This window comes from Lathamus discolor, chromosome 20, assembly GCF_037157495.1.
Source record: "Lathamus discolor isolate bLatDis1 chromosome 20, bLatDis1.hap1, whole genome shotgun sequence".
NCBI lineage: Eukaryota > Metazoa > Chordata > Aves > Psittaciformes > Psittacidae > Lathamus > Lathamus discolor.
Genome location: NC_088903.1, coordinates 4760192 through 4774646, shown reverse-complemented (window position 1 = coordinate 4774646; position 14455 = coordinate 4760192). Strand labels below are relative to the sequence as shown.

The 14455-nt window shown below is 58.9% G+C and overlaps 1 protein-coding gene across 3 annotated transcripts in view; it reads right to left on the bottom strand.

The window, feature by feature from the left end:
• The window catches only part of ZNF385C (zinc finger protein 385C), a 66062-nt gene extending 52636 nt beyond the window's left edge, over nt 1-13426 (bottom strand). Inside the window, exons 1-2 of one of the 3 annotated variants that reach the window (XM_065699034.1) lie at nt 13395-13426; nt 10956-11950 (exon numbers count right to left, since the gene is read on the bottom strand). Coding sequence is in view for 2 of the 3 variants with exons in the window: in XM_065699035.1 (XP_065555107.1) it covers nt 9248-9284 (37 nt within the window). In the remaining variant the exon portion in view is untranslated. Of the gene's footprint in view, nt 1-9247; nt 9323-10955; nt 11951-13394 lie in introns of those variants that run through there. The other 2 variants (XM_065699035.1, XM_065699032.1) reach the window with 2 other exon arrangements.
• Between the last annotated feature and the right edge of the window lie 1029 nt (nt 13427-14455).

The window sequence follows — 14455 nt, the reverse complement described above, 5'->3', positions numbered from 1 at the left end:
GTGCTATGCATCCATCCCCATGTCATGCAGCCAGCCCCGTGCCATGCAGCCAGCCCTGCAGTGCCCGTGCCCCATGCCCACCCCACCAAGCCCAGCACCGCCCCAGCACCAACCACGGCCACGCAGAGCCCCGGTGTATGGGGATGCGAGCAGAGGACCGCAGCAAAAGGCTCGTCTCTGCTGGCAGCTGGCGAGAGGTGGAGGCGTTGCTGCTATGAAAACATGCGAGGGCTGCGTCTGAAAACATTGCGAGGAGCCAGCGACATAAATAGGCCCTTTATGGCTCCTTCCTGCTCTGAGACAGGCCCTTTCACAGGCGCTTGGCTCTGGCGCGGTAGTTACTTGGCTAAAAGAGCCCCTCGTGTTGGGCGCGGGGGGAGGCTTGGGGCTGTCTGGGATGGGGAGAACGCTGGTGTGGAGCAGGTCAGAGCACAGCAGCGATGGGGCAGCCTGGTCCAGCACTGAGCCAGATGTGCAGCAGGGATGCCACATGGTACCCAGCCATGAGCATCCTGTGCCTGCCCCCGCGGTGAGGCTGGAGGGCTGCAGGACCAGAGACCCACTGAGCCAGCCAGTCCTGTCCAGCCCAGGCAGCACCACACCAGCGGATTAAGCACCCATCCATGGCCCAGTCCTGCTCTGTTTCACACCAAACCCAGAGAGGCCCCTGCCCCACACACACAGACTGAGATTTGCAGACTCGGGGCTGCCCCCCAGCTCCTTTCTTGCCTGCAGCAATCACACCCCCTCAAAGAGCCAACCTCTTCCTGGGATGGAGCAGCTGATGCCACGCTCCCACAGGCTCCCTGGAAGCTGGGCTGTGCATGGAGCTATTTCTGTCTGGAAGCTCCAGCAATGTGACACCCACCCAGCCCCCCCAGCAGCGCATCCTTCTGCCAGCATCCATCCCTCTGTTTGCAGCTGCAAACGTGTGGACACCTGAGCCATAACCCCTCTTTGTCATCCAGGATGCTGTGGGGCAGATGGCAGAGCAAAGGGTGCTGTGGCCCACAGGAGAAGGTGCCTGCTGGTACCGGGTAAGAGGGGAAGCAGCAGGGGATGGAGCATCCCATGATGGAGCAGCTTTGCTTTCCCAAGTCCCAGGATCTCAGATGAGCCTCCACTGTGGTCACCCAACCACAGCTCCAACCCCCAGCACCCCTTCCTGAGCAGGGGTGCTCCCACCACCCCAGCACCCCATGGAGAAGCAGCTCATCCTCAAGCAGGAGCCGCGATACCCATGGAGAGGGCGGCAGAGACGGGGATGCAGTGACCTGCGCTGCCACGGGACACGGGCAGCACCTCCATGGGGAGCATCCCTCGCACGCGGGCGCAATTCATCAAAGGTTTCATTAGGAATCATCACTAATTGAGCTGCTCCGGTGGCTGCAGAGCCTCATGATCCAGCTGGTGTCAGCAGCAGCTCTTTTGGCCACATCCATTTAACGTCATGACAAGCCCATTTATGCCCCCTCAGCAGCCAACGTCCCCCCGCGCGCGGGAGCTGGTGACTAAAGCAGCGGTGAGTGATTAGTGACTCAGCGGATAATTTTGCTCATCTCGGGGCTTTTTATAGCACGGGGCGGATGGAGCTCGAGCAGCAAAACCCTCCCCTGCACCCCCCCACAACCACTGCCACCCGTGTCCCAGCACCGGGCATCCCCCCTGCGCAGGGCGGCGAGTGCAGCGCTTGATGCGGTTCTCCCCTGGAAAACAGGCAGGAGAGATCGGGCAGCGCTGCCAAGGGCTTTGGCTTAATTCTCCCTTTGATTGCTTCCTTTACGACCCAGGAAAAGGAACGGGGAATGCTGCAGCCCCGCTGAAGGGGAGGCGCGGGCAGCGCTCGCTGCTTGGTTCACGCCACGCTGGAGCTCACCCGGCAGCAGCTTTTGTCAAGAGCAAAGCACTAAGCTCATGTCTTAGCAGTAACTGATGCTGGAAACACCAGGGGCCGGCTTGAATTAACAATCTCTTTGAGCTGGGATTCTGCTGCGCAACGAGCAGGGACAACCTCTGCCCGTGCCACCGGCAGCAGCAGCGCGGGGACACCGGCCTGCCCTGGCGGCACCCAGGAGCCCAAAGGCCGCATCCCTGCAGGATGGGGATGGAGACAGGGATGCGTCTGGAATTGCTCATCCCCGCAGCACATCACAGCCACAGCCATCCAAGCACTGAAGCCTGATGTGGAGAGAGCCAGGCCCAGCCTCGGATGGCTCCATGCCTGCTGGTGTCAACACCCGAGGGTGGCATCCTTGTACCACCACCGTACCTGTACTGATCCCCCTCCATCCCAGCACTGCCACCCCCAGGTCCCCGGTGCCAGCTCTCCAGCACAGGGCCATTGGTCCTGCACCGGTACAACCAGTGCCAGTCGCTCCCATCACCCCTGGGGAGTTGCCGGAGCTCACGGCAGTCACCCAGCATGAAATGGGGCTGGACCCACAGCCCCAGAGCAGCCCTCGGGGGGTGGCAGCGCCAGGGATGATGGATGGGGAATTGCAGCCTCCCTAAAGCAGCTTCGTTTTCACTTTCTCTTTAATGATTTCCCAGCTGCTTTCCCATTTTAGCTGATAACGGGACTTCAGCATCTATCTGGGTTTGAGAGCCGCTTGCCTTGTTCAAGCTGAAGAAAATCAATTCCCCTCTCACTTAAGTCTTTCCAAGACAGATGAACTGAAGATCGCGCCTGCCTGAGCAAAATATTTATTCAGTCTGAGGACGGATTTACTTCTGAACCTTCTATAAATACAGCCGAGGGCCCCGGTTTAATCCCTCGCCAGCAGATCTCCCTTCATCCTCCCTTTCCCAATGCCTTGGCAGCAGGTGAAGAAGGCAGAAATCCTGGCCCCTGCCTTGGCATTGGGCAGAGGGCTCTGGGGATGCCCATGGACTGTCCCACAGTGGGATGGGGCTTGGTGGTGCTGCTGCTGAAAGAGCCCTGGGGCAGCGCTGCCTTGACCCCATAGACCTTGGTGAAGGAGGCTGCTGTTATCTCCATCACTTCACAACCAGTGTTATCTCCATCACTTCACAACCAGTGTTATCTCCATCGTTTCACAACCAGTATTATCTCCATCGTTTCACATCCAGTGTTATCTCCACTACTTCACAACCAGTGTTATCTCCATCGTTTCACATCCAGTGTTACCTCCATGGCTTCATATCCAGTGTTGCCTCCATCACTTCACAACCAGTGTTATCTCCATCCCTTCACATCCAGTGTTGTCTCCATCCCTTCACATCCAGTGTTATCTCCAGCTGGAGATGCAGAGAAATTGGGCTTCCTGCAGCTGGTGGAAGAGGAGCAAGCTCCTTCATCCAGCAGCAGGGAACGGCCCCTGGATCACTCAGAGGGATTGTGCTTCCTGCCAGCATCTCCCCAGTGCAGCCGTCTCCTTCCTCAGCAAAGAGGATTTGTCCAAGTCCTCCGGAGTGGAAAAGCTCCCAAGGATGAGTGGAGAAGCTTCCTCAGTGCTCAGCAGAGGCCAGACCCAGGCAGGCGCTGGAGCTGACAGAGCCCATGTTGTGCTTCCCATGGATGCAGCGCTGGCATCACACGAGCGCCCGCAGGAGGCTCCATAAATCCCTTTGCTTCACCCTCTGCACCCATCCTGCCCTGCAACACCACCATCCTGGATGGCGACGCGAGGGACTGGCACGGATCACAGCATCAGGGTACCCATCCAGGGCCCTCCCTGAGCTCCGGAGTGGCTCCCAGGCAGGAGAAAGCTGAGGCACAGGCATGGCATGAACAGGCAAAGCCCCGGCTTGGACAAGGGAATTGCTGCGCTCCCACTTGAGAGGCTGCTGCCACATTCCAGCCCCGTGGAAGGCTCCTCCGAGGGCACAGCATGCCCTGTACCACGACTGGCTTGCTCATTCGTCACACTCATTACATTGCTCTGCTGCCTGTTGGCTAATTGCCTCCCCTGGAAACCGGAGAGGACCGGGCTTTGACATTGAGCTGCGAAACCTCAAGGCCAGGGGCTTGGAGCAAGCTGCTCTAGTGGAAGAGGTCCCTGCCCATGGCAGGGGGCTGGAGCTGGCTGAGCTTTAAGGTCCCTTCATCCCAAACCAGGCTGGGATGCTAGGGTTCTATGAAGATTTGCTGCCCGAGGTGCCCAGCGGGTGAGCCAGGGGCTGCCGTGTCCCTCCCTACCCCACCAGTCACAGCCCCATGGAGCACAAAGAGCCCCAGTGAGCCCAGCACCGCATTCCCCGGGCGGCAGCGCTGCCCTTCCTGCGCTCTGCGCCTTCCGGAGCACGGATTAATCCGGGCACGCTTTAATCCGCTCAAGCCCTTTCGTAACAGCGCTGAAAAATAAGCCTGGAGAGTTCCTAATACTGCTCGCAACCTCGGAGCTGGGTTATTTATAGGCTCTGCCCTTGCGTGCGATGGAAGCGATGGGCAGGACTCTGCTGCCGGAGGGCAGGAGCCAGGTCTTGTCCCCCCCATCCTGCTCCGTGGCACCCCCGGCTCCTGCCTGCTCCGGAACAAGCTTCCCTTGTGTGGGATTTTGATGGGATTCTTTCCTAAAACCGTTTCAGGGCTCCTCAGAAGGAGCTCCAGGCCCCAGCGCACAGACGGGCTCTGTGCTGAGGTGCTTCAAAGGGATGCAAAGCAGCAGCGCTCCCCACCAAGATCAACAGCGGCACTGGGATGGCTCCGTCCCCTGCAGCACGGGGCCAGGGCAGGGTGAGGGGAGCAGATGACAAGAACAGGAAAAGGGACAAACCCCCCAAACCCCCTCAAATCCAGCATGGAGGAGCCAGCCCCATTGGGCTGCACATGTTCCTCTTCCCAAAACCAACCATCCCAGCGCCAGCAGCATCTCCAGTGGGAGCATCGCATCCTCTGCGCCAGCCCTGGTCCCCAGAGCAGGCTTCTTGGTTTTAAAGATAGCAATTCCCAGCCACCATTCCTCTTTTTCCTGTCTGTGTGACCTGCAGAGCAGGCAAGGAGGGCACAGCAGCAGTGGTGGTGCCGGATGAGGGAGCGGCACAAAGCCTTCAGTTATTTCTCCATTAATATGGTAGGAATTCTGGCGGAAAACCCATCGCCAGGAATTACTGCCTGGATTCACCGGGAATTACTGAGGCAGAGTCATGTGGGAGCCAAATGCCAAAGCTCTGCACTGTGCTGCCCGGAGCAGAGAGCTTGAATGCTCTGAGACCGGGAATCCCTGTGGATGCTGCACCTCACTCATGAAGCCAGGATCAACGCCCAGGCAGGATGAGGCCAGGACCTGTCCAGCTCCATCCCTCTTCCATAAGCCAAGCGGGCCGGGGTCCCACTCTGGAGTGCTGGTTTCCAGCACTGGTGGCCATTGGCATCGCTGGCAGACATCCCTGGACTGTCAGGGCAGCAGCACCAGCAAGGCCCAGGTCACTGGTGCCACATCCTCCTGCTGCAACGCATAAAGGCAAAAAACCACCCCAAAAAGCTCCTGGCCCTTTGCCCCATGGTTCCACAAGGATGTGACCCCCTGCTCCTGCCCAATGGGCTGCAGTGCGCTCCCCAGCTCAAAGGCAGCTGAGGTCTCAAAGCACTGGGAGCTGAAAGGAAGCGGAGAAGCAGCCTCTGATCTTACAGCGACAAAACCCACCCCACATCCAACAGCTCCTTCATCTGCTGCTGGAGCCAGCGACCAGACGTCAGAGCCAGAAATACCCAAGCTGGAAACCAAGTGCCGGGCACAGCCTGGCCTCAAAGCCAAGCAGAGCAGACCCTGGGTTGCTTTAATCCTGCCAGGGTCAGCCCTGTTGGCCCAGGGAGCCCAGCACCTTGCCACAGGGATGCTTGGCACCCTGGCACCAGCTGCTGCTGCCTTCCCAAAGGCTGGCGCAGTGGGAGCAGCTCCGGTCCTCAGGCAGAGCCAGGCAGGGGTTAGGACTCAACCTCAGGACGTTTCCCCTTGCAATTACCAAGTGATTTTTGTTATCAGCTCATTAAAAAAATCTCCATAATTAGGGCAGGGAAAATCACGACTCGGGAGCGATCCCGATCCAGAGCAGCACGGATCCGTTTGTTCTGTGTCGAGGGCTCGGAGCTCCCACCGGAGCAGAGCTGCTGCCCCAGCCCAGCAGCACTGACTCAGCCCAGGCTCACCCCGGCCGGGCCCTGCAACCCCAAGAGCTTCAAATCCCAAGGGAAGGGCTCGGTGATCCCATGGAGCTGCCACCAGCCCCTGGGTACTCATTCTGGGGAAAGGGTGTGACGTTGCAGGCGGAAAAGTGATGGGATTCAGGGAAAAACCCTGACTCCATCCATAAATGGCCCCTCTCAAAGCGGGAGGATGCTCCCCTGCCTGCAGCCCCTGCTAAGGAGCCCCACAGCCCCAACCAGGCCACGGAAGAACACCAAGAGCATCCTAACTCCTCCAAAAGACACAGCCCTGCACCCATGGAGTGCCAGGGGAGCACCAGGCGAGCATCCCACGGGAAACCAGGACCCTTCCTGCATGTCCTGTGCCAGAGCAGCTCCAGGTTCCCTTTGCAACCTGTACTTGTTGTGGTTCTGCTTAAAACCGAGCCCTTGTTACCGTGCAGCCGCAGCCTTGAGAGCACAGATACAGCCCTTGACAGGGGCTTCCTGACACATAAATTATGACACGATTTCGGAGGCATTCTCAGATTCAGAAAGAGCCTTTGTACATCACAATATTGTTTGTAAATTGACAAACAGACCCCCCCCGGGCTTCGTTCCTCTGCCCCCAGTGCACAGCTTTGCATTTTCATTCTCCCCAGCAATGATTAAAGGGCTGCAGAACCACAGGCTCCGGGCTCGGAGCATTCAACCACCAGCCCCGATGGAGCTGGGAAACAAGAGAAGCAGCTTGATGGGACGCGTTGCTCAGAGAAGGGCTCTCTGTTCCTCTGATGTTTCAGTCTAGCACGTGTTGGAGATTACCCCGTGCTTCCAGTCCTGGAAATTCAACAGTGTAAAGCAACTCGATTAACATGTTCAGTGCTTGACTTTGAGAGCATCCGTGCAAAGGTCTGCGTTTGTTCAGCAGCAGTCTGACAGTGCGCTTGTAGGAAGACGTAGATCAGCCCAGAAATGCCAGATAAAAGCCAGTGCAAGGGGAACATCTCCAGGGACACAGCAAATCACAGTCCCAGCACCAGGGTTCCTTTCCGGCCACTGGATGATGCTCAAGGATGCTGGGGTCGTGCTTGAGGAGTATTTTTGGGTTGGAAATGGCTGTGGATGGCCACAGCCGGGTGAGCTCCTGGATCCACTGTGCTGGGGCTTTACTCCAGCTCCAGTTGGGAACATCGGCCCCAGCACTGACACAGGGGGATAGACAAGGGGGATACGCAGCAGGAGGGTGCAGGGGGACGTGCTGGGGCTGGCAGACCTGAGCAGGACTCTATGAGTCGTTCTGACCACATGAGGCAGACTCACCCCACACACACGTTAGCACCAGCCTGGCTCTGACCTCCACACATAGCAGGAGAGGTTCTCCCCAACAGAGTCACCCCGGCACCTACTGAGGGACCAGCTCCTCCTGTCCCCATGGAGCTCCCCAGCCAAGGAGCTGACGCTGGGCTGGATGCTCCATTGGAAAACACCTGCAGCCACTTCAAGCACCCCCAAGTCCACAGGGGTGGGTTTGACTTGGTGTTGGCTGCAGGAGCTCTGGCCAGGCTCCAGCGGGGACAGAGCCTCGTTTATTCCCTGCAGTCACATCCAGCAGCACTGCCCATTGATGCTATTTTCCAGGCACCCACATGCAGGCGCAGCAGCTCCCACCGACCGCCCCAGCTCCCCGCTCAGACACCCCTCACGACGGTGATGAAGATGACTTTTGCGCAGTGCTGAGCGCACGACGCCCGCTCCTGCCTCGTGTCCCATTGGGAATGCCGCCGCTGCCGCGCTTTCCCGAGGGAAGGGGTGCTGCCAGCTTGCACAGGACTCACGGGCACATCCAGCCCTCACAGGAGCAGGCAGCTCGAGCAGCAGCGGCCACAGCACGGGTGCTGATCCCTTTCAAATCAGTGAGTTAACCCCTAACCGACGAATTAACCTAGAAGCTCCTTAAAGGCTCAGGGAGCGCAAAGCTGGGCCCTGGACCCCTTTCCCTTCATGCAGAGTCATGCCCAGACGCACTTGCAAGGTTTGCCTCCGCAAACACAAAGCAGCCGCACGTGCCAGGGAGTTCAGATTCCATCCAAGAAGTTGTTTTGCCACATGCACATCCAGCGCGATGGGAGGGAGCTCGCAGCCCCTGCGGCTGCCGTCAAGGGCAGGCACAGGCACGTCCCGCTCCCCTGGACCGCCGGGTTTGCTCCAGCCCTACCCCACCCCGTGCACGACTCCTGAGCAACAGCTCGCTGCTGCTCCAAGTTCATAGCAAAGTGCATTGGGGAGCGGAGGGGAGAGCGGGCGGTCCGCAGGGGGAGGATGCTGCCTCTGGATCCATGTTCACTCCTGATCGGTGCATGCCAGGTAAGGGGGACCAGGCTGCAGCCACCCCAAGACACAGCCCTCACTGCCCCAGTCACCAACAGAAAGTGCTTTTGCGAGGCTTCAGTCAAAGTCCTTTCCTTCCAAAGCCACAAACCGCTTGTGGAGGCAGCCAGGAAGCCTCAGCTCCATTTCCAACACAAACCTCCCCGAGCCTGCACCAAGGCAGGGATGGGAGCAGCCGCGGGGGCCCTGCGGCTGAGCTGTGGGACACGCCGGGTGCATGATGCCCCCCAACACCTTCAGCAGCCCGGTGGGGCCCCGGCGAGGCCCACGGCCACGGTCACAACCTGGCAAACACCACCCGGGCCCTGGCGCTGCCGGCAGCCCCCAGCCCACCGCAGGCCCGTGGGGATCGCACGCTGTGCATCCCGGCGGCGCAGGCACCTTGGGGCCACCAGCACCGGCCGCGCACCCACGGGGGTCGCGGCCAGCGTGGGGGGGACAATGGGGCCTCGTCAAAGTTCGTCCCGAGAAGTTTCCCTCCTGCCCTGACACCTCCCGAAGGGGGGGGGGGGGTCAGCGGGACCGCCCCCGTCCCCCGTCCCCCGTCCCGTTGCTCGGCGCTGCGCAGCCGGGACCCGAGCATCCCCCGAGCGGGTACCGGGCCCTTCTCCCTGCTCCGCGGGCACACACAACGCCCCCCCCCCCCCCAGCATCCCTCCCCTCCCGACAACTTCGCTGCTGCCGCAACTCTCCCGGCCCCGCGGTGCTCGCTGGAGGAGCTGTGGTCCCGAGACCCCCCCCCCCCGGGCCGCCCCGCGCCGCCCTCCCTACCTGCCCAGCCGCCCGGCTCCGCCGCCGTTTGCAGCATCCTCCCGCCGGCTGCTCGCTCCCGGCTCGGCGAGCGCGCTCCCGGGAGGAGGAGGAGGAGGAGGAGGAGGAGGAGGAAGAGGAGGAGGAAGGGGGGGGGGGATGAAGGCAGCGCGCGCGCCGCCGCGTTTCCCACCCCCCCGCCGCCAGCGCCGTGCGCCCGTTCGGGGTGGGAGGGGGAACCGCGGCGGCGCGCACCGGTGCTGAGTCCCGCAGCGGGGCCCGGGGTCGGGGGGGGGGGGGGGGGGAGCTGCCGTGTACCCCGTCGGTACCGGGTGCCCCGGCAGAGACAGGGCTGCTGCGGGAGCAGGGGGACCCCGCAGAGTCACCCCAGGCCCTTTCCAGGGGGTTGGGGCGGGGGGTGTCAGTGAGGTGGAGGAGGGTGACCCAGTGGGGCTGGGAGGGGGGGAAGCCCCACTTTCAGGGCACAGAGATGCCCAGTGCCCTCAGCCCCACACAGCACCGAGGGTCAGGTCTCAGCGCTGCAGCGATGAAGGTCTCCAGTCCCGTATCCCCAGCAGCGTCTTAGCTGCTCTTAGAGGGGACAAGGGAGGTGGCCCCATGGGGACCACAGGGCTTTGCCGGTCTCAGAGCTCCAGTCTGACCCAAGTGTGGCCATGGTACCCATGCAGATGATGGGATAACACCTTGCATCCTGCCCAGCTGCTCTAAAAAAGGCTGGAAGAGCCCAACAGCTCCAGGAGGATGAGATGCAGCAGAGCAGAAGGGGATGGAGCGAGGGATCTGCGGGGAGATGCTCTTCACTCTTAAGTCATTGCAGCTGGAGCACGAGGCACCCGCCAGGCAAAGGCTCCTTTGCTGACACGGCTTGTGCTAAGATCAACATTTTCCTGAGTGCAAAAGCGTGTGCTGTCCTATCACCAGCCCGGTTATTAATATTTTAGCAGCTCCCAGAGCCTTTAAGCAGGGCCACGCAGCACTGACATAGAAAAGCAGGAATAAAAGGTCCCTGCTCCCCCCAGCCCCTAGGAGTAGTCTGTCTAGACACATTATATAAGCACACTTTGCCCTCCTCCAGGACATCTCACAGAGGATCCCAAAGCCCTTCGCACAACTGCTCATGGAGCTCTGCGCACAGGAACTGCTCTGCCCGGCTTCAGGAATCCCACTTACAGGGATCCCAGCCCTGGGAGCTCTCGCCCGTTTGCTGCCACCACTGAAAAGGGGAATTGATGCCAGGATGAAGGCGTTTGATCAGCCCCGTAAGGTCCCTGGCAGAGAAGGGGGGGGGCTGCTGGAAGTGAGGACAGACTGGGGAGACCAAACCTTGCTCTGAGCTCTGCGGAGCCCAGGGAGGACCACGGCTGGGGGAGAGCCCCAGCTCCCACAGCGTGGAAACCAGGAGCAAGGACCAAGCTTCAGGCTCCCCTCCAGGAGCTGTCCCTGGGTCTGGAGATCTCGGCACACAAGGGGATGGGGCCCAGTGGGTTATGCCTGGCCACACCAAAAGCCCCTTCCCTCTCTGCCACCGGAGCCAAGGTCAGGTTCCAAAGCGCAGCCTCAGCTCTCACCGTGAATTACTTTGGGCATTAAGAACCCTTTCTCCAACGCCCGTCTTTGCCGTGCCATCCGATTTTCACAACCCAGTGTGTTTTTCCCCCTCCCTATAAATAATTACAGGCACTCTAATGGATCTCAAACCTTGCATTACCTTCACTGTCAAGAGCTTGGCTATTGCAGAGGAGCCTTCCTCTCCAAGGAGCGGAGGTAGGGCTGCAGCTCCTTCACTGACTTTTTTAACGTCCATTAACCCTTACGCCCTCATCCTGCCTCCACCACATCACAAGGTGCCCATGCTCCCTGCTTCCAGGAATGCGCCGAGGCCTCTCGCCCAACCCACGCCTCCCAGTGTTCCAGCACTTGGGAGCATGGAGGAGTCGCTCCCCTCCCGCAGGCAGCCGCTCCTTTCGCTCACAGCCCAATGCAATGTTTCCTCTTGCCACATTTCCCATCTCCTACAGTTCTCCTGGTACATTTGGCAAGCCTGCACGCAGGCATCTTTTAAATCCAACTCAACTTCTGTGCCCATTCCCGCCTGTCCCCACGAAGGGACCAACGCAGTGACTCTTGGCAGGAGCTCTGCGTCTGCCCGGCTCTGCCTCCACACCAGCAAACAGGTTTTGTGATTGCAGCCCTTGCAGAGATGTTGTCCCTAACACCGACTCCATGATCTGCTCCTGGTTTCGCACACAACCCTGCCCAGCCCTGCCTGCTCCCATCTCCTTCCCACACAGACCCAGCCTCAGCCGGCTCAACACGAACTCCAACTGTCAGTAAATCTGTTTCCCCATCCAGGCACAAAGTCAGGGCAAGGCGATGCAGCGATCCCCATCTCAGCAGCGCTGCCTGGCTTCGTCCTGTCCTTGAGCTTAGGTCAGCTTCTCCCCCAGATACTGTTCGTGCCTAGGCCAGCAGAGACTTGTCCTTAAACCTTTCAGTTTGCTGCAGACATTTCTGACCACGACGAATCTCTGAACAAAGAGAAGGTCACCTCCTGCTGCACTGCACGGAAGCGCTGTGGGACAGATGAGCAGAAGGAACAGCACAGCCACATCCTCCACCTCGCTGCAGTTGCTCACAAAGTTTCTCCCACGCCGTGCTCATTTCTGGCCAGCAGCTTTTGCATTTGACAGAGAAGAACCGAGCCTAGGAGGGAACAAACACTGGCGAGGCTGAAGCTTCACCCTCCCTCGTGCCTGTGGGGTTCAGCAGCTCCACACTCAGTACATAAGAAGTCTGACAGTTAACCCAGCGCTCTACACCCGTGGATGTGTTGTCACTCCCCGGCAGCTCTGAGCATCTCGTGCTGGGAGCATCCCATGCTGGGAGCATCCTTTGCTGGGAGCATCCTTTGCTGGGAGCATCCTGCACTGGGAGCATCCTTTGCTGGGAGCATCCTTTGCTGGGAGCATCCCATGCTGGGAGCATCCCGCACTGGGAGCATCCTTTGCTGGGAGCACCCCGTGCTGGCACTGCCAGGTACCCAAGCCCATGGGGGGTGGGTGGCAGATCCCAAATGGGGTCCCTTAGCCCGGGAACGGCAGCTCAGCCCCGGCATGGCTTTCCAGGAAGCCTGGCTGGCTCCTCGGCTGCTGTGCCAAGCTGCTGGGGCAGCTGCCGCGGCTGCTCTGCAGCTGCTGAGCCTCTAATTGCTCATTGAATCATCAGTGGTGTTTTTGGGGAATGCGGCTCTGTCAGGGAATTAAAACCTTTTCAAAGGCCCATAAAGATTTCATAAATGTTTCAGATCCAGATCAATGGGGGTTCGTGTCTTTACAGCCCCGAGAAGGGGGAAGGTGGTGGGGAGACAGGCAGCAGAGCATCAGCAGCCACAACCAGTTAAAGAAGATGGGCAGCACCAGCCTGTGGGAGTTACAGGATCCCAGAGAGGTTTGGGTTGGAAGGGAGCTTAAAGCTCATCCTGTCCCAACCCCTGCCACGGGCAGGGACCCCTTCCACTGGAGCAGCTTGCTCCAAGCCCCTGTGTCCAACCTGGCCTTGAGCACTGCAAGGGATGGGGCAGCCACAGCTCCTCTGAGCAATCAGCAGATTACCTGGCTCTGGCCAGATGTGAGATTGGACCCACATCAGTGAACACCCACATCTGGAGTCAGAGGAGCCCTCAGTGTCCTCAGGGCCAAAGGTCTGCGCTCTGCAAGAGCTGTAAAAATGGGATCAGCTTTTCCATTTACAAGCCCTTTCCACATGAGCACTTTGCAGCCAGGTTCTAACCGGGCTCTTCTGCAAGGAAGGGTCCTCACCACATCCGTGAGCATCAGGGGCATGTGCTTCGGTGATCAACCCCTGGTCCAGCAGCACCTTCCTGCTGCTAAGGGGGGTCAGTGCCCTCTCTGTGTGTCTGTCCCCATGCCTGACAGCAGTGACTGCGCTTCTGCCACTGAGCTCTGGCTCCATCAGCAGGTCCCTGGGGCAGCAGGAAGAGGGCAGTGACCCCAGCATGATGGGTGCCTGTTTCACCGCAACCCTCACAGCACCATGGATGGGGGGGTTGGTTGGGAGCAAAGGCAAGGATGAAAACCTCAAAGTCATCTCAGGTGGTACCAAACCCTTACGCACAAGAGATTCCCACCTTGAGCCCACAGAAGCGCACACGAGCAAAACCTTTGGAAGCCAAAAGACAACAAGAACGTGCTCTCCATCATAGAAATGCAGGGAGCTGGAGCCCATCCTTTACCCTGGGGATCCGGCTTAGGAATTTCGGATGCTCACAGCAGCTGATGCTCCACAGCTCTGCTGATCCCACACGCTCTGTCCTGGTACCGCTCGCCCTGTGCCAGCACTGGCTCCCTGCAGAAAGGGGCATCAATAACTCATCGTTAGTGGGGAGACCTCGATTATTTTATGGCCGTTGTTCTCCCCTTCCTGTTGTAACTTTTAATTAAAATCTACCCAAGGAAGATAACTCGTCCCTCTGCATAATTGCGGGGAGTAAATTTGATTGTATGGAAAAGTGGCTTTAATTTTTAATAGCCTTATTCTTAAGGAAGAGCAACACTTTGAAGGGAGCCGTGAGCCCTGGTAAAGTTATCAAAGGCAAGAAGAGGAACAAAGAGGAGCTTCTTGCATGCTCCCTCTAAAACTCTTATTTTAGGGGAGTTTTGTGCTTCCTCCTAATGAGAGATGAACTGCAGCAGCTTCGCTTGCAGTAGGAGGAACATTAAAATGAAGCTGATAAGAGGCCCAGCCTCTAGCTCCTGACTTACCTCCCAATTATAAATGAGAGCTCCCAGGCATTCCAGAGATGGGACTTGATGTCTACATTAATTATAAATAAATTATCTACACTTAATGTTTAAATGAAATTCCAGATAACGCTTTATATTTAGAAGAGGATTGCATCAGTGCATAAATATTTATGCAAAGAGTCTGGATCAGCTGCAGCTCCTCTGCTGTGACGCTGGAGCGGAGCCGAGCGGGGACCCCGGTGCTGAGCCCATGGTGCTGGGATGGGTCTGTGCTGGGGGGAGGTTGTTTGCACTGCCCCTCGCTGCTGGTTCCTGAAGGCTCCTCCTGCACTGGGGCTTAGGAAGCATTACCAAGGCCAGCTCCATCCCAGCACCAGAACCAGCAATCTCCATCCCATTGAAAGAGCTCACCCAGCTCCATCCCAGCACCAGAACCAGAAATCTC